At 41.6% G+C, this 20,038-nt stretch overlaps 1 protein-coding gene across 1 annotated transcript in view; it reads left to right on the plus strand.

The window, feature by feature from the left end:
* The first annotated feature begins 2,652 nt into the window (after positions 1-2,652).
* Positions 2,653-20,038, plus strand: part of tara (taranis) — a 37,865-nt gene continuing 20,479 nt past the window's right edge. The window contains exon 1 of the mRNA XM_070286838.1: positions 2,653-3,043. Coding sequence (XP_070142939.1) covers positions 3,020-3,043 — 24 coding nt within the window. The 5' untranslated portion in view covers positions 2,653-3,019. The remainder of the gene's footprint in view (positions 3,044-20,038) is intronic.

Below are 20,038 nucleotides of genomic sequence, written 5' to 3' on the forward strand. Positions count from 1 at the left end.
TCTTTACTATGATACCTAATTAGATTTCTCGTGATTCTACATTAATTCAACATACAACTTTGAACAATTTATTTAAGAAAAAAAAACCTAAAAAGTTTATTTAAATAAATCTTTTGAGTATTTAAGTATGCAAAAAAACCTGAAAAAATTAAAAAAATACCTAAAAATAATTCAATAATCCTAAAATCAAGGAGATCGTGACTTATCCCGCAAAAAGCATTGCCTACTTTTTGGTGCATGTCTATTAAGATTTTCCAAAGAAACAAAAAATGTGTTTATAAAGTTAATACTGATTTAAGGTAAAGTGTTCGTATGTAAATATAAAGTCTAATAACTCAAAGCTTAAATTTCAGCTTCATTTTTTTCCACCAGTGCACCTCTAGCAACAACAGCAAATGGCATTTTCAGTGCTTGGCGCTCGAAGGCGAACAATGGGTGCCGCAGCCACCAGAGCGGCCAACATCGTTAGAGCTTTAAGCCAACCCCCCAAACGCCATCCCCCTGGTGCTGGCCCGTCCATTACCATCCCTCCCTCCCTCATTTGCCATTTTCGAGGCTGCGCTGCGTCGCACAATTTTCAATGCGCTCTTGCCTCGAAATGGTGGAAAATGCGCGTCCGTTGTTAGTCGGAAAACGTCGTCATCCGTCGACGGTTGTTTTGGCTGGCTTTGGACCAGGAGTTCCTCTGCCAGCGGCGGAGGCAGCAACAGCAGCAGCAGCAGCAGCGGCAGAGTCAGAAATCTAGCTTTGGCTTTTGCCATTGCTGACAACAACAGCAAAGCGAACTCAAACACGAAGCTTCTGACGGCACTTCGGCTCTCACTTCGGCAGCCGAGGGCGAGAGAGATGGTCTGATGGCGATGGGTTGCTGTGGGAGAGCAACTGCCCTAACAAAGAGCCCACACTCTCCCTACCTCCCCCTCTACACTCCCTCTCTCCATCCACACTCCCACTCCAACTTCACCGAATCTCTGTGTGGCTGTGTGCGTGCGTGTGTGCAACGGAGCAGGCAAAGCAATCAGCAGTCAACGACGGGGTCATGGGAAAGGGAGAATGGGAGAATTGGGGGGAATTGCTCTCAACGAGAGCCAGCAAGCTATGGAGCGTGTATTTGTGTGTGTGTGTCTGTGCGAGAGCGAGTCAGAAGGATGGCCTGCCTAAGCCGATGCCGCCTCGCTACCAAAACCACCCGAAAACCGCCCCGAAGCCACCCACTTTTATCAGTCAGCAAAAGGTCGTTCGGCTCTGCGGTCGCTCTGCTCCAAAAGCACCTGACTTGGCGCTGATAAGAATCGCAAGATCAGGTACGACGCCATACGTTAGCTTTCGTAATCAGCAAAAATAAAATGAAAACTTTTATGATCTCAAGCGGCATGCTTATAGATTGTCTTTGAACTGATTTTATATTATCAATTACTATCTTTAATTGAATTCTTATAAACTTATTATTAACCCAAACTATTTGTATATTTAATAAATTGTAGGTTGGGATGGGTTAATAGATAATATTTAAAGATATTTTTGAAAATAATTCGATTATTGGTTCTAATCGAAATATGCATAAAACCCTTAAGATCATGAATTAGAATAATAATGTATTGCTATAATCTATAACAGATATGGGCACTTTGAGGCTATTTTGCCTCCCTAAGATATTTTTCTTACTACAAAATAAATATAAATAAATTATTTACATTTCTGTTATTACCAAATACCACCCTGCGTATGAGTTATGTATATTCATCTTTATATATTACTCATACGCCCTGTAGGCATTACTAGTAATATCTAACCTGTAGATTTACGGATACTTAAAATAAGTTTCTAATTCTTGTATTATAAACAAAATATGCAAAAAAAAGAACAAGATTTGACATTAATTTGTATTTAATATTAAATATTCAAGCAAGTTTCGGTATCGATTATTATCAATTTAATGTAATGAAATCTATAAACAAATATAGTGATCCTAAATGATCATTTCCTTTTAAGCTGCCAAAAATCGATCGCCCCGATTGCCAAACAGAGATGCAAAAGTATCGATACAACCGCTTGGCATCGATTAGAAACCGTTAGGCGCCAATCACAATTATCGACTTTATCAAAACGAGCAAAGCGGCCAAACCAAAGCAAAGCAAACCCAACCAAACTCTGGCCAAGCCAAAAGCAAACCGAGCCGAATTGAATCGAGCCAAGTCGAGTTGCCTTTGTTTGTTGGTCTCTTGGTCTCGGGCCCACTAAAATAGTTCAGGAAATGGTGGAATGAGAGAAGGAGTTCGAGTAGTAGTCGTAGGGAGCATTGTGGGGCCGTGAGCTGGGAGCTGGGAACTGGAACTGGGACCGAGGCTTGGTATTGGGATTGGGCTTGTGGCTTGTGCGCCCGTTTCTGTACCAGCCTGGCGGCTGGCTTTCCACAGCGCAACTGAAAATACGAAAATGCGAGGCGGAAAAGCTGGCAACAACAATGCTCTGTGTAAGTGCGCATGTGGCAGGGTTGCCGACGCGCATTGAGTTTTTGCCAACACAGACCCGAGAGAACGATGGCAACTCTGGCTGCCTGACTGCCTAACTGCCCGGCGCTGTGTTGGCCTGGCCGAAAGCAACGCTCAGTACGAACTCTGCACTTCGCACAACAAGACGCCAAGCGACCAGCGACGACGACGCCAAAGGCGCTCGGCCAAAGCCACAGAGCCCGAGCAAAAACTACGTAAATTTTCCACACAAGCCATTTTCCATTTTCCCCATTCGAACAGAGGCACAGCAAAAACTCTGTGAGCGTTTGTGAGTGTGTGTACCAGTGAGTGTGTAGTGTGTGCAATTGTAAATTGTTCTTCTTCACCGGCGATCGCTCCTGTACAACATAAAGGGAATTTAAGAAAAAACCCGGCAAAAATGAGGAGCTGCGGCTAAAAGAGAACTTAACCCACAACCAAAACGACAAGCGACTCGTGAAAAAAGGCGCCAAAACTAAGATAACCGCTAGCCGAGATTACCTCCCCAAGATCCTGTGCGGCAAGCCATGAAAATGTGGACCGAAGCTAATGTAAGTAGATCGGTATAAGATGGGGGTTTATATTTTACCCAGGACTGTTTTTAAGGAATCTGATTCTATATGATATAGGGCAAGGGATTCGTTTTTGGTCTTTGATTGATTTCAGAATTAATTACAATTTAATTATATTTAATAAGGATTTCTATTATACCTATACCTTGCAATGCCACACCGATCTTGTTCCTTCAAATCATATATTTTTGGTAATTTTGGTTGATGAACTTCATGAACTTCATGCTTTTCAAGACTTAAATCTATTGAAAGGGATGTGTTTATAAGATCAAGTTTCATGACTTGAAGTTATTTATTTCGGATTAAATAAAAACGATTTTCAAAGGATAAGAACCTACTACCTTTATAATTCGGATAATAGAGAATTGGAGTACTCCATATGATTATTATTAGTATGCATATTCGGAGCTAAATAATTTAAGGATTAATTTAAAATGAAATCATTTATTTCCTCTATTTAATTTAATAAAACTCGTTTTAACTCAAAGCCCAACCTTAAGTAACACAGTACGAATACTTAATACATATTATTCAATTAATAAAAACATTCAAAATCAAATGTAGTTTACTGAATAATCCTCAACTCTCCAAATATTTCTCATTGTGTATAAGAGATGGCATATGATGAGCACATGTTTCCCACCTGCAAATCTTCAATGCATTCGCTATCTTTGTTTTGATTCTTGAGTTTCCTCTATCGGCCTTTATGTTTTGTGCGCGTGCTTCTTTTGCCGTTTACCGGCGAAACCAATTGAAAAGCCATTTGGGTACGGCTGGGAAATGCTCAATGGATTGGTCAGGGTTGGCGCCCAGAGGGGGTGGGTGATGGGTGCAGAATGTGGGCTGCTCCCCAGCGGAGGAGCACGCATATGTACGTTCATGCAACCATGTGGGGCATTCGTAGTAGGCACGCACAGCACGCAGCACGCGTCGTCGTCGTCAGATATCCATTTTCCCCGCTCGATTCCCGATTTCGATTCGATTTCCATTCCCAAGTTGAGGTCTCAGCAGACCCCCCCTACAACACCGACACCCCACCACACCCTACGCCCCTGGCACAATCGAAGCAAAGTAAACAAAAGCCAACAACAACAGCGACAACAACTGCAAAATGTTTTTTTTTTCTCTTTCGTCGGCCTCTCTCTTTCTTTTCTTTCCCTACTTCCACCGCCTGCAGCAATTAAATGAAAGTTTTTGTGATGATGGAAATCGAGAGATGGGGCGGGGGTGGGCATAGAAGCCGGCGAGCAAAACAAAAACTGCAAAAGTGTCATATATGCGTCGAGGGTGGGAATCAGGAGAAGGCACATGTAAACGGCCAGAGGGGGCGGTGACTTCTTTGGTTTTTGGGGGCGTGTAAAGTGCATTGGCATTCAAGAACCGTTGCAAGGCATCGCACTTCAAGTTTTCCCACAAATAAAACACAAAATGGGGAATGCAATTTATCGAAATAAACTTGACCCACAAATTGGCCAAAAAGTGTGCTCTTCTGCTCTGCGTATAAACTTGGGCATACTTTTTAGGAAGTGTAACATTTTTGTGAATATTTTTATTGTTTTTGCAAAGAGGAACATAAATAGGAAATTATATGATTTTTTGGTTACAACTTTTAATATATTTTAAGACAGTTTATTTTTGATGACCATAAATTGTTTGTATTTTTTTTTTTTATTTCACCAATCCAAATTCACCAGTCTTTTTAGTTTCCTTTATTATTAGAGTTTAAAACAATAATCATCCAAATTATTCAGAATCCTATCAAAACAACCTGATAAAAACGGGGAAGGGTTAACAAATTTTCACCAAGAAAAGTCAGCTCTTAAAAAGTCAACAGATTCGCTGGCTCTCTCTCCATTTTAATGATTAACCGCAGCAGAGGTCGTAAAACGGTAAATCAACAATAAATACGCTAGCCTTACGCACACACACACCAACTCATTCAGCCATGCAGGAGTCCACTTGTCCTTGACACAGTGACGTACCAAAGTCCGACCGTTGTATAATAATAGCATCATGACTTGCGCCTGTCCCATTCCTCGGGCGGAACTCGGGTTGGTGGTGGCGGGTGGTATGTGATGCCGCCCCGTTCGCAACTCATTTTCATTATCGGTCCCATGCAAATGCTCGTCGCATACCTTAGGTCAGTTTCCGTACCATATAAAAAAAGCACAAACACACTCAAACCCACACACACTTGAAGGGGAGAGAGAGAAGGAGTGGCGGCACTCATTGGAGGACAAAACCCTTTTTCCAGTCTATAAATATACAGGCCAACATCTCTAATTTGAACAAGGGGCAAAAGAGGACTTGAAATTGTTGAAATTACATTACATTATTATGGTATTAGTTGTCAATAATTCAAAAAATATTTTGTTAATTTATAAAATCGTATTCTTTTGATTTTCCATTATAAAGTCTGGTTCGTATTTAAATTTGTTGCCTTATAGTCCACAAATTTTTGGATTATTAAGTATTCCTGATCCTACAAATAGGCAGAAGATAGCGAGTGTCTTACAAAAGTAACGAATTCCGAAATTCCCGTTAGCTAGGATACACCGTATAACGGCTTAATGTGTATTTACCATTTACGCTTTCAATGGGCAATAATAATGGGCCTTGCTTGCTGCTCTGCCATTGCCGGCGCTTCCTCTTCTTACTCTTTTGCTCTTGCTGGTCATAATTTATTGGCCACTTGTTTCTAAGCGATGGCAGCAGCAGCGGCAAAGGCAACCTGTCGTCATGAATGAATGGAGGAATGAGCGAGTGAGTGAGTGAATGCCACTCGCTAATAAGCATCAAGAGCAGACACAAAAGGGCAAAGGCAGAGTCAACAGCAAAAACAACTACTGCTAGATGAGAGGGAGAAAGAGAGGACAGACAGAAGGAGAGGCAGTGGCAGAGGGCGGAGGTGGAGAGAGGAAAGAGGCCGGTCAGGCGAAAAAAGAGCCGCAGCACGTGCTAAGCACATTTAACGACAACTACAACAAAGAGCGGCCACAAAAACGATTAAATTAAAAACCAAAACAAACTAAAGAAACAAGGCAGCGCTGCGCTGCCACTGCCGCAGTCGCAGTCGGCTTCGACGGCGACGCCAACGCAAGGAGAGAGATACAAAACAATGTTGAGTACACAAAGCACACACACACACACACATACTGAAAATAAAAGAAAAATAATAAAAAAGGCAAGGAAGGCAACTGCGGCGGCATCAGCAGCGCATAATAAACGTCAATTTAAAAATGCTAAAAGCTCGCGACGCCAGCTGCGACGCCGACAGCGCAGTCGGCCCAAGCCGGCGACAATAATAATAAAAACAACAAAAAATAACAAGGGAATCGCCGAAAGTTAAGAAGTAAACACAAGCCCTCACACACACACACACATAGCGACACACGGTGAATGAGCAGAGAGCAATAAAAAATAACCCTTTTTCCGGTTTTTGTTTTGCTTTGCAGTTTCTAATCAAGAGAAAATATATGAAAACGGGGAAAAAATGCCGCTACTTCTTTTTTTTGCGCTTGTCGGTATTTTGGTGGAATGGGTAGAAAGATTCTCTTTTTTGACATTTAACAGCGGGGGAATCCCCGTCAATCCTTTTTATGTTGTACCAAACAGCGGAACCAAAGGGAAATACATAAAAAAGAGAACAAACAAATTGCTGTGCGAATAAAGTTCTTGCGTTAAGTGCGTTTATTAATTTGTTCAGTGTAACTGTATATGTTGTAATCTTAAAGATAGGACATTTTATTTGAAGTATTTGCAAATAAAGAAATACAAATAAGACGTACGGATAAATTAAAAGTCAATTAAAGTTTAAAAACTTGCATAATTCTTTCTGTCATTATAATATGAAAATAATTATTTAAGGTCTAAAAAATTACAAAGTTGTGGAAGTATAAAAAACATTTACCGAGATTTTAATACAATAATATAAAATACAAAATGAAAATGCCTACAGTTAACAAAATTTGCGATTAGATCAGCTGTTTGTGGTTCTGTGGGACATTCATTGAGCACTTTTTAAGAGGCAAAATCAAATATTTACTACGAGTCCGTCACACACAAACACCGGCGGCGCACGCGATACATTTCACTATCAAAAAATCAACCCACGCCGGCGATTATTCCATGGCAATATAAAAACAATAAAAATCATCTCGCCGTCGCCATTTACATAACGATCAAAACAAAGCCCCACCGAACAGCTGGGTTGGGTTGGGGTAGGGTCGAATTCGAATTCCGAATCGGACTCACAGTCGATGTGCCGGGTGTCATAAATAATTTCGATTTGACTTATATTATTAGCTAAATAAATATAAAAAAAAAACAAGGCAGAGTTGAGAGGCAGACGGAAGCAAATAAACAATCAGCGGGCATGAAAATTGAATGAATGAATGAATGAGTGTGTGTGGAATAAAAGACAAAGCGGCGCCGACAACGACGCCGACTGCGCTGCCTTAGCGTGAGAAAACCCATTGAAATTGTCAAACACACAAATGTCTACGTAATGATCGCCCCTAATAAATGACAATCGTTTTGGAATTGGAATCGGAATGAATGAAAGTGGGACCGCGTGAGAGCGAAAGTGCGATTCCAATTACGAAACAAAGGGAAAGAATGCATAATTATGGGGGTGACTAATGGGGAATCCCTAGAAATACCAGAGGGTGTAGTGAACTAACTTTCTATTTCCGAGATTTAGATAATCTTCTTTGATTTCTCTATATTGCAAAACATTTTTCAATTGATCCTTGAATGTTGTTAACAAGTGATAACGAGTCGAATTAATTAAAGCTCTTAATGTTAATATCTAATAAGATATATCTGCATCTCTGTCTGTCACGGGGCTCAACACATGCAGCCGCCTCCTGCTCTACTCTTGCATCACCCGCTTCCCCACCCACTAGGCGGAGGGGTGACATATCCAGAAAGTCGGTGACGTGCACATGCTGTGTGTGCTTGTGTTTGTGTTGGGCCTCTCTATAAGGAGTTGCAATAAAAGTAACAACAACTTGTTCACTCTCCATCTCCATTCTCCACTCTCCAACCCTTTGCCAGCACGAAGTGGCGTATCAAAACAAAAAAGGCGACGACGACGACGGCGACAACGACAGCGCTTCACGTTCTGAGCACAATTAATAAATTATAGACGGCAGAGGCAGAGCAAAGGCCGAGGCAGCGACTAAGAGCAGCGCTGCGGCAGAGCCAAGAGTCACGTGTAGCGCGGCGAAGCAAGTAATCAAAACAGAAACCGAAAAAAAAACGAATTTATCATTACAACAAGCAATAAAATTAATCAGCAATTCAAAAACTGCAAGTGGCTGTCGTACGGGGGTTGTTGCTGTTGTTGTTGTTGTTGCCTGCCGGCCGAGTTGTTTTGCGGTTTAATAACCCGAAAATAATCGCGGGCGAGCGACAGAGATGCCAATAGTTGGTTCCGAAGGAGAAGGCAGAGATTGGAAGCAGCACCGCATCGGCAGCGACGCCGGCAGAGAAACAGATGAAGTAGAGCAGACGTCGTCGGCGGCAGCGTCATTAAAACAACATAAAAAGTAATAAATAAATATGAGAGTGTACGTACGACCGAGAGTGTGTGTTGGTGTGAGTGTGACAGGGGGAGAACGAACGACCTTCAACTTCCTGCCCCGCAAAGCCCCCTTTGGCCATTGAGATAGACAGATAAACCCGCACACAGTGGTCGCTCGCAAATTAGAAGCTCTTTGGACCGGGTTCAAGTGCTTTGAAATTTGCACAAAAAACAAACTTCTTCAATGCGAAGGTCGGTGTCTGAATTTGAGTTCGGTGAAGCTGCAAATATATTGAAACCTTTTTAAGCCGTATGTTTTGCATCTGAAGAAGTATCTTATGGTATTTGTTGATCCATCCTTTAGTGATATTCACAAATTAGTCATCGTTTTTTCATCCTAAATGTATATATTTATTTCCTATTCTAAATTTATTTTTGTCTAGCTTTTTCAATTATTATGAGTTTATTACTTTCCTTATTAAATTAATTTTTAGGATAAAAGACTCTATTTGTCGAGCGAGCACTGTAGTTTAGGCGAGTGTGCGAGTGTGTGTTGTTGTGTGAGTGGCGCTACCTGTCCGCCTGTCTGTCAAGCGATGACATTGATAGCTTTAACTGTAAACGCAGAGCTGCTCGGAGGCCACGGCGAGTCGCCGGCGAAGGAACGAGATGCCAGATGGACTGGACTGAAGTCCAGAGTGAGACGGCGAGCGAGCACAATCGGCATAAATTAAAGGCGGAACCGAATATGCAACATGTGAGTCTCAGTTCTCGGTCTCCAAATTTTTGGCAGCGCTGTGCCAAGTGCTTTGCATATATGCAAATCCCAAAGCGCCGCTCTGCCTGCACCTTGCATAGCCGCGAATTCGAACTTGTTTGAAGTCGCCTCGAACAGTCGGCGAAGAACTTCAAAGCCAGCAGCATGTTGCATGCCATAAGCGCACCAGAAAGGAAAAGATTAAACAGCAAAAAGCAAGGAACAAGGAACAACAACCGCAGAAGTGGCAGCATCCCCAGCATCCGTGGCAGCGGCAAATTAAACTATTAAACGTTGCAGAAACAGCCAACAAAGTGCTGCGCTGCAACTGCGACGTCAACGGCGCTGCCGACGTTGACGCTGACGCCGCGGCCGGAGTGCAACTCTCGGACTGTCGAAATCCATTATAACCTCAATCGGCAATCGCATTTCTTCCTTCGAGTGGCGCGGTCGTGGAGCTGCAATGGAGCCTCCCCACAGGCCCGGTCTCTATTTTCCAGTCCCAAGTACACTCGAAAAAAGGATGTATAGATAGGCATTAAAAACTTATTGAAATTAGGACTTGGCGAAAATTCTTTAATTGAAAGGTCTAAATAGTTGTAACATATTTTTGGGAACTTTTTTAAATGATTTCAAATCAACAGAAAACTAGTATACTATTACCTTTTCAGAATATTCCCATAAAACACAATCATATTTAAAAACACTTCAAACATGTTAAACTTTCCAGTGTATAAATCATAAAAGTGGAGTTGCATCGATGCTCTAAGCGTACTCTTTCGTCACTCCCCCCCCTTCTGGGCACCGATGGGAACTGAACTAAACGTAACCAGCTTTTGGCCCTGGCCAAAACTCTAATCCGACTGGGACAACTCTCGGACGGGCAATGGGAATTGGCAAGGGCTAGTGAAATACGGAATGGAGGGAAGAATGAAAGAGCGCTGACTAGTTGGTTGCCAGGAGGTGGACTGGCGGGGAAAACAAGGAGACGAGAATCCGGCTAGGTGGGTGGCTGCAATGCGAGCTTTCGGAAATTGAAACTGGCATTAGAAGAGTGGCAATGAAAACGAGCCAATAAACAGACTCGTAGCATTCGTAGAACAAACTGAATGCGAGGAGGGACTTAAGGACCCCACCTTTTTTACGAAACTAACACAGATCATATATGCTGTATTCACAGGGATCTTAAATTATTGCTTTAATGTTCACTTTAAACGTGAAAACCGTAAGAGCGGTTTTTGCTACTCTCAGGTGTAACTATTTGGTATACCAAAAAGTATAAAGTCTTTATATTCAACAGTTTAGTATATAGTATTAAATTTAGAAGCACCTCTGAAGGTGATTCGGTTTTATTTTTAAAAATATGTTATATACAATTTGCTTTGATATTACTCAAATCCATCCTTAATAATACGTTCTTACCTTACATCCCTGCCTCTTGATCCACCAAAATTCGTTATTAAATTGTAATTTTTAAGCCAGAAATCTTAGCATTTAAAGAGCATAATACCTATTTCATATAGAGTTTAGTTTGTACTTAAAAAAACATCTCAAAAAATAAGCTTAGTAATACAGATACGTCCGAATTTACTTCATTGCACTCCCTTCAATATAGAGATACTTCGCATAACGATCTATTTTCGTGATGACCCAAAAACCAAAGCGAAAGAACGCTTATACTAATAAAAGAAACGATTCCAGCGCCCAATCATGCAATGGGAAACCCCACTATTAGCCATTGCAGGCCAACTCAATACCTGATTCCTGACTGCGGCTGCACCTGATCTTAGTTATCATCAATGGTGGTGCGCTGTTGTGGCCCCAAAGGGGAAGAAGTCCACGATTATTTCAACAGTCGCAATTCCAACCGAATGAGCGGTCGGTCGATCGGGCAAAAATAGCCAGCGCCGCCGAACACAAACATTATTAATGCCTTTGTTGTTGTTTGGATAAGTTTTACTCAATCGCATCGAGTCATCATCCAGTCCACATCCACGAAGGCGAGGCAGCGGAGAGAGCGAGATTCGAGTCTCCAAAAATAATGCCAGCCAGCCAGCAACGCCGCGCCGAGCACAAGGCCAACAGCTGGTCGCTTTAGTCTTGGGGCCCGAATCTGAATCTGCGTCTTCATCGGCATCGGCATCAGCATCCAACATCTCCGTGTCTGTCTCCGTTCCCCCATCTCTGGTCCCGTCCCTGGCTGGCATCGCACCCATTCCGTTCGCTCTGTTTCGACTCGGCGTTCCACATTCACATCTCGACATCCACATGGCCACATAGCCCCACTGAAATTTGCCAAAAACCTGCAGCGCTATTTACCCTAACCCTGTGCATTCGCAGATTAAACTTTAACCAGAGGTTTGCTAAGCGACAATAGATCTATATTTATTAACTGATGGAATACATGATAGTATTATTATCATCTATAAAACTGTTGAACAGTTCAATTAATGTTTAACGGGGACCTTACCTTAACAATGGGATTTCGCAGAATAAATTTCAGAAAGAGGTTTGGAAAACTACAAGCGTTTTATAGTTATGATTAAAACTGTAACTTAAATTTTAATAAAAAGTTTAACAGCTACACTCTAAATCTTTTACGATCATATTTGTTGTATTTTGTGTACTATTTTGAAACTAATCTTAAGGGATGCATCTTTAAAATGTAAAAAATCATTGGAGTATCATCATCTAAATCAATTTTTACTTAAAGTTTGGGTTAAATTTAACTTAAAGCTAAACTGTAGTTAGATTATGATGAAATAATTTAATTAATTTAGGAGACATTCAGTGACATCAAACATTCTTGACATTTGTTACCCTTAAGTTAAATGTTTTAACTGATAGCTAGGGAAAGGAACAATCAAAGGAGGTGAAACTTATAGATATTTTATTTAAGTTTTATACCATTGAAATTTCTTCAACATTTTGTTAATATTGCTTGTATATAATATTTCGAGATTACAAAATTCCATTTATAAAGATATTTTAATCAGGATCCGTAAGTCTAACACCTTCAGTTCCATAGGACTTTTAACAGATCCTGCATAGTGTCCACCAAAATGGAATCTTTGTGTACCGCACGCAAGGGTATTTATGGCTTCGGTCAAATCGGGTGAACCTCCTCCTTTTTCTGCTGATATTTCGAGTAACTAGCACAGGCGACAATAACAACAACAACGGCCACCAGCGCACCGAACATGTTCAAAGTTTCTCGGATGCGACGGCGACAACCAGCAAAAAAAAAAAAAAAAAAAAAAAACACCAAAACCCAGCCGCCTCCGTCGCCACACACTCGCATCAAATTTTAATACAAAAATGCTGCCCAAACATTTGCCCACCCCCGCAGCAGCAGCGCCGGTGGCAGCGACCGAGGCAGCGGCAGCGACTGCAGCAGAGACCCATTACGCTGGGGCCTCTTTCTTTCTTTCCTTCCATCCTGACACTCAACTCAACTCGCCTCGCCGTTCAGCAATTTCATTTCAACATGTTTCTACAGAGCCGCGCTCTCCTGGTTGCAAACAGATCTTAGTTTTCGCTTCAGCTCGGCAAAAGCATCTTAAATTTTTTCTGTTCGCCTCCGCCCCCACAGCCCCCTTCGTTTCGTAACCCCTCGCCGACGTCGTTGTCGTACTTTATAGTCGTACTTTGTTGGTTTTCTACCCACAAGTCTTTCTCTTTTTCGTTGTCGCTGTGCCCAGAGCCGGGAGCTGGGGAAGAAGCAGCAGCAGCACAGCACAAGCAGGGGCAAAAAACCGAGGGAAAAAGAATTTTTTTATAGGTATTATTTCGTTCCCACATACGACGACGCGCCGAGGCGAACGACAGTCGGTCGGTTTGTCGGTTGGTTCGCCGTTCAGTCCCATAGTCGACGGACGAACGAAACGAAACGAGAATGAGTGGATGAAGCAGCGGCAGGGGTGGGGGGGACTGAGAGAAGGCAACAACGGATGAACGAGGGAGGAAAAAGGAAGGGAAGCGGGCAGAGGCCGTGACAGCGTCAGCGCATGTACATATAAAACCCGATACTACGTCAGCTAGGGTTGCCAGCGTTGCAGAAGAGGCAGAGGAAATATATTGGTAAACTCTGATCCCTGGTTGATATAGGGAATACCATAACAATATAAATATTTTAAAAAGTATGATAATCTGTGAATTTGTAATAATAATAATAAAATAATAAACCTCTATAAAAAAACAATGATTAAATTAAAATTCATCTAAAAGATACATACGTCATTTATAGATTGTATTAAAACTATGTTTGTATATTTTACATTAAAACTTCGAATTCCTTATAAATAATACCACCAATGTAATTTAATACATTTTTACAGAACTGTCTCTAGATCAACTTCTTTTATATTTTAGTTTCTAAATTTTCGAGTTCACATTATAAAGTATAAGACATATCAAAATCGCATTTATAGTTCCCAGTAACTCATTATAAAATACCCGCAATCTGGGCTCCATGAGACCCCGGGTTCAATGCCGTTTCGTATAGCCAAACGCCTGGCCTGGCAACCCTGTGCACTTGTGTTGCTGCTCTGCCTCTGCTGATGTTATGCCGCCTGTCTGCCAACCAGCCTGCAATGCCCGCTACCCGCTCCCTCCGCACCTTTCCGCTCCCGCCACCGCCCCCGCCCTTACACCGAGTATACGGCCATCAAGCCATTTGCCTCTGACAGCGCACACGATGCGCCGCACAAATATCGCAGAGCGGCACATACAAACCTACAGATATGTACAGGCTGTAGCTATATATTTTTGTAGGTTATGTGTATATAGCAGGCGGTCGGCGAGCGGTGTGAGTCAAGCACTGCGATTGTGGGAGAGAACGAACAACGAACGAACTTCGTCGGCAACGAAACGAAAACGAGCTTTGGTCGTCGGCCCTCGCTCCCTATCTCTCTTTTTGCTTCTCTTATCCTATGTAAGTATGCGGCGTGTGTGTGGGGGAGTGTATAAATACAGTGGAAACTGGAAGGGTTTCACTGTTTCCGAAAGAAATAATTATAATAGTATAATTCGTATCTTTGTTTCTTTTTTAAAAACCTAATTTTAAAAGTTTAGTTTCTTATCACACTTTTTTTCATCATTGAAATAATTTTAGTTAATTAAATCTATGTTTTAATTTCAAATTTCAATTGATATTAAAATAAATAAAATAAATGTTTATTTTGAAGACCAAAAATCGATGTATTACTATTACACATTTTTCAGTCTAGGTTCCAATATCCGGATTTTAGATTATAGAACTTAAATGATTCAGGAATCTATAAATCTGAAAAAGATTAAAAAATGTAGATACCATAAATTCCGAAATGCCTCTATTAATATTTTAATTTATTTTCACAAGTTCATAAACCAAATCGAAACAGTAGTATTGCATGGGAGCTCTTTGCGAGTGTTGCCTGTGCTCGCACTGTACATAAAATGTTAAAACTCTGATTATGACGATGACGTTGGGCTGCGGGACGGGTGGTGGGCGGTTGTGGGGAGGTGGTGCTGTTGGGAATCGGGGATGAGCAACGGACAGCACAACAGAGAAGAGCGCTCTGCACACACAAAATAAAGCAGCAGAAGAAGAAGCAGCAGAAGAGGGAAAAAAGTTTCAAATGGAAATTTTGAATTAATGAACGAAACGAAACGAAATGAACTAAACTGGTTTCATTTGTGCTCTGAGCTCAGAGTTGTTTTTGCTCTGCCGTTCCACACACACACTCTTCCTCTATCACTCGCCTTGCTCTCTCTCTCTCTCTCTCTTTCTCTTTTTGCTTATCCCCTTGTTGTTATTGCTGTTGTGCCGCTTTCTTGGCGGTCGTTTCTGTGCGTTTCTCATTTGAAAATATTTTCGCCCCGAACGAAAGAGGCTAATTAAGCCAAAGGAATTTCTCTGCAATTTTCAGCCAGCGGCAGCAGCCCCAGCAAAACAACAACAACAACATTAGCAGCAATTGAGTTTCGAAAACTTGTCGTCAGCTGAGTTTTGTAGTTGGCAAGAGGAAGAGCAGGAAGTGAATGAGAAGAACTCTCTTTTTGGTCTCTCTTTCTCATTCTCTCTCTCTTTCTCCACGAACTGATCTTTTTCAGGTTGATATTTTGTTTATTCGCTACGACTTTGCTTTTGCCCGCTTTTCAAGGCAATCAGGTGCAATAGTTTCTCGCTTCGCTCGGCGGTTCCGAATGGGCGCTTTTGTGGCAAACAGCGCCGTTCGTTGTTACTATTGTTGCTGTTGTTCCTGCTGCGAAGCAATAACAAAACTCGGGCCAAAGCGGAAATGAATGGCTCGGATCGTCCGATGACGATGACGATAGGTACCGCGAGCAGGCGAGCGAACAAGTGCAGACATGTTTTCTTTTCTTTAGTTTCAAATGCAGGACGTCTTAACACGATGGGAAAAGATGTAAGATCTAAAGAACTTAGGAAATAAAACAATGAAATTTTTGTAACCTAGTAGCCTTATTCCGTATTTAAACTACTCTATAAATCTAGTTTTTCTTTTACTTCAATATCCTTGCTCCGCAATATCTTCACATCTTGGTTAGTTCTGACTTGGTATTTTTAGATCATTTTTGATTTTAAATTTTGTTTAATAATCATTTCTTAATGATTCTAAAAAAAAAAACTATTATTTTATAAATTGTTTTCAGTTGTAGGATTGATTGATTTATGGCTTACTTTAATCATTTAAAAAACATTTTAAATAAATAATTAAACTCCACTCTTTCCTAATTTCCTAATCCTAGGCCTTGATTCATTTTTTCCTCAGTGAAGGTTAGTTGTCTGCAACTCGCTGTGGCATGTTATTGTTCCGCGACTGCTTCCTGTCCGAATGCTTTCTTATCAGCAAGTCCACGTCCGATGCAATCGGTATCGGTCAGGGTCGTTGGTCCTGATCCTGCCCCCCAGCTCCTGTTCCTATTCCTGCCTCCCACTCCTGGTGACAGATTGTATAATTGGCATGGAATTGATTCGATTACTGAACGCAGCATGCTCGGCTGGCTTTTATTTTGTTTTCCTTTTTTTAATGTGCGACTGCATTGCATGGCGACAGACCCATATGAACGGCTGCATGATGCAAGGAGTAATTAGGTAATGAATCCTTTAAGAAAATTCTGAATGGTAAGGGAATAATTAAAATGTAAGCAACAGTTTATAGCGAGGAAATTGGAACAATAGGAGTGGGAAAATCTGAACCCATAAATATCTACATATATCATATTAACTAAATATACTAGTGTAACTTAACTTTTCTTATAGCTTTGGACATAAATTAAGCCAAGCTTTGAGAATAATATATCTTAAATGTTAAGTGCAAATAGGCAGAGGTTCGTGTCTAATTGAAGTTTCAACCACTTGCTAGTTAATAATGGTTAAAGCAATACTAACTAACGTCTTTAAAGGTGATTTAAGTAGTTGAGGCAATCATAATTGCTGTTTATTATCAGCTAAAGTTTGCCAAATTTTGGCCAAGATAAGGTCAGACCTACTTTTAATGAAGGTAACACAATTTAGGCAATGACATTTTTATATCGATAAAATACTACATCTAACCTATATATCTATCTATCTATCTATCTATATTTACATATACATACATATGTATGTATATATTAATCTGTCTATAATTCCCCATAATCCTGTAAATAATTCTCCAAATTTTTGTGGCTATAACATCAGCTTCCCAGTTGACCATGTTTTGGAGTTAGCCAGGCAATGGCAGCCAAACATTCAACTGCGGATGCAAGACTATGCAAAGCAGCCACCTGTTTTTGCAACACGATCGCCAAGCTATTGTTGCCGCCGTAGATGTTGCAGGTGTAGTATCTATGTATGCATGCATGTAGATGTTGCTGGTGGCAGCACAAAGGTGTCCTCCTCCTGCGGCATTCAACCATTTATTTAGCAGCATTCAAAACTCGTCTAAATCTAAACCGAAGCAACATGTGTGTTGTTTTGCGAGTTGCCAGTGAGTAAGTGCCGTGCCGGCAAAAAGCGGACACGTTTTGGGAATTCGAGGGGTGGTGGGTGGTGAGACGGGCAAGGTTTGGTGGCACTCAGCCGGGGGTGGCGCAGCCTCTGGGTCGTACATGTGTGTGAATAGCGAATGCTGGCAAAATATTTGCACGACGCAGCCTCGCAAACACACACACACACACACATTTGCAAAAGCTAACGGCAGGCGTAGCGCGTGTGGGCGGTTGCGCAACGCCGCTGCCGCTGCTGACTGCGCCGCGGCGCGTCGCGTTGCTTGCATTGAACTCGGAAGTAGACGCAATAGAAACAGAGAATCAAATAAAACCAGTTGGCGACGCAAGGGGCAGCAGCAGCGTCAGCATGCAGCAGCAACAACATCATCAACATCATAACATATTCAAATCGCCGAGCAGCAATGCGACGCAGCAGCAGCGACGCAGGCAGCGCAGCATTCGAAGCTTTTACTCTCACGTGAAAAGCGATTTTTTTATCACCACCACCGCCGCCGCCGATGCTGTTGTTTTGATTTATTTGCTGCTCTGCATCGCGTCACGAATTAAACTAAACAACCATCATTGTGGAGCACGGAAAACGGAACTCTCGACGCCGGGATTACTCAGGGAATGGGGAAACGGAACGGAATCAATGGAAACAGGGGTTGTTTGTTCCATTTCTGCATTCCCAATTATGTAATTTTGCGATGATCGATCAGTAGTTGATCGAAGAAAACAAGAGTATTCTAAATAAAGGAATATTTGGTTACGATCACATTTTATTTCTCTCGACATCTGATCGCAAATTGGTATCGCAAATTGGTATTCTGAGTTTCAAAATAATTAAAAGCTGGTATAACTGATCCACAGGATCAAGACAACCAACCATTTGTTGAAATTGAAAACTAAAGAAACTACTACACAAGTTTTTGTTAACCTTAAAACATAGTTGCTTGTTCATGCATACACAGGAAGGTTTAAAACTAGTAATCCTTTGGAATTTTTGATATACAAACCTTTCTCTGAAGGATCATAATCTCTATTAATTAGTTAATATAACAGAAAATTCCCTGCCAAGGTGTACTCCACAGTTTATATAAAAATACCCTGATTCAGTCATTAATCCTTCATTAAAAAAGCCTTCAAGACAGCACCGATAACAAGAAAAAGAGCTATCGATAGCACTCCGACCAGTTGCATGTCTGTGTCATCAGCTGGAACGGAACTAGGGACTACCTTTGTACCCCGTTCGATTGGGAATAAAAAAATATAAAGCTCATTTCTCGCAAATGAAGTAATGACATCAGCGACAGAGGCGGCAGCGACGGAAGCGGCGGCCGAGGCAGCAGCTACATCTACGCCAGGATACGGCAAAATATGCGGCACGGCGCAAAATTTGTTGGGGACTTTGGTTTCGGCTGTAGATTGTTTTTGTTGTAGTTGGGAATGGGGTTGGGGGATTGGCGATTGGGGGTTTCTGTTTCGGTTTGGTGCCATTGCCATTCCATTCCCGAGCCAAGCCAAGCCAAGCGCGCCTCGGCCAAACTTGAAAACAATCAGTCAGCGCTGGTCCGCAGCCTGCGACGGACTGTTGTTACGGTTCCTGTTCCTGCGCTGCCACCGACTGACCTTCGAAAATCTGGCAAATTAGAATTTGGCGCGCTGCTTGCTGTTCGCTTTTTGGGCCAAATAAGAGAGATAAGCGAGCGAATAGCGAGGCAACAAAAATAATAATGTTTCAAGGCGAAATTCGCACAGCAGCAGCAGCAATCTTGGCGGTATAAAATAGCACAGAGCAAAAGCAACAACAGAGCCAACAGCAGCAGCTACAGCTAGAGCGACAGCGGTACGGGTACGAGCCATGAGCTCGAAAGCAAAAAGTACCTGGCAGATACAGATACGACGGCAACGGCGACGGCGAGTGTGCGAAGCGAACCAGTCAGCCAACATCTGAGATACAGATACGACGAGCGCAGCGCTGAAATAAACAAAAATGTTCCAACAAAGCACCAGGCACCGAAAGAGAATGGGAGAGGGAGAGGAGAGAGAGCGGCGGCAGCAGGCACTCGGGTTCAGTTTTAGTCTTCGCCGCATACCACACACATACACACACACACACGTACATATATATCTCTATATGCAGCGTGTGGAAATGTACCTTTATATAAACGAAACGAAACGAAAACGAACGATGCGATACGATTCGAAACGAAACGAAGCGAAATCCCAACTGACAAGCGCACACAGATACACGAGATACTCGCTCGCTGGTATTGGTGTAGACTGTTAGTCAGCATTTGTCCGCCACGGCGTTGCCATATGTCGGCAATCGAGGGGATTACTAATCTGACTAATATGGGAAAGTTAACTGAGTTGATCGTGGGGTTATGTTTTTTCTTTGTTTAATATAAATTATTATTTTAAATTTCGATGTTTGCCATATGGGAAAGTTAAATCTATAATTGTAACAGATATTTTGCTCTTTGATACTTGATAGATATTGTAATGAGAGAATATATCTATATTGCATATAAATTTAAGCTTTCATTCGAATTTTTATAAAATAATGCTTAACTTCTTTATAATTTCGAGTTAACATAATATAATATAATATAATATTATTTCAGATATTAAGATTAACCTTCTTATACAAATGAGTATGGGTTAGTCATAGCTTTTTGCTTATTTAATTTTATATGATAAATTATTGTTATTA

Source organism: Drosophila kikkawai, chromosome 3R (genome assembly GCF_030179895.1).
Source record: "Drosophila kikkawai strain 14028-0561.14 chromosome 3R, DkikHiC1v2, whole genome shotgun sequence".
NCBI lineage: Eukaryota > Metazoa > Arthropoda > Insecta > Diptera > Drosophilidae > Drosophila > Drosophila kikkawai.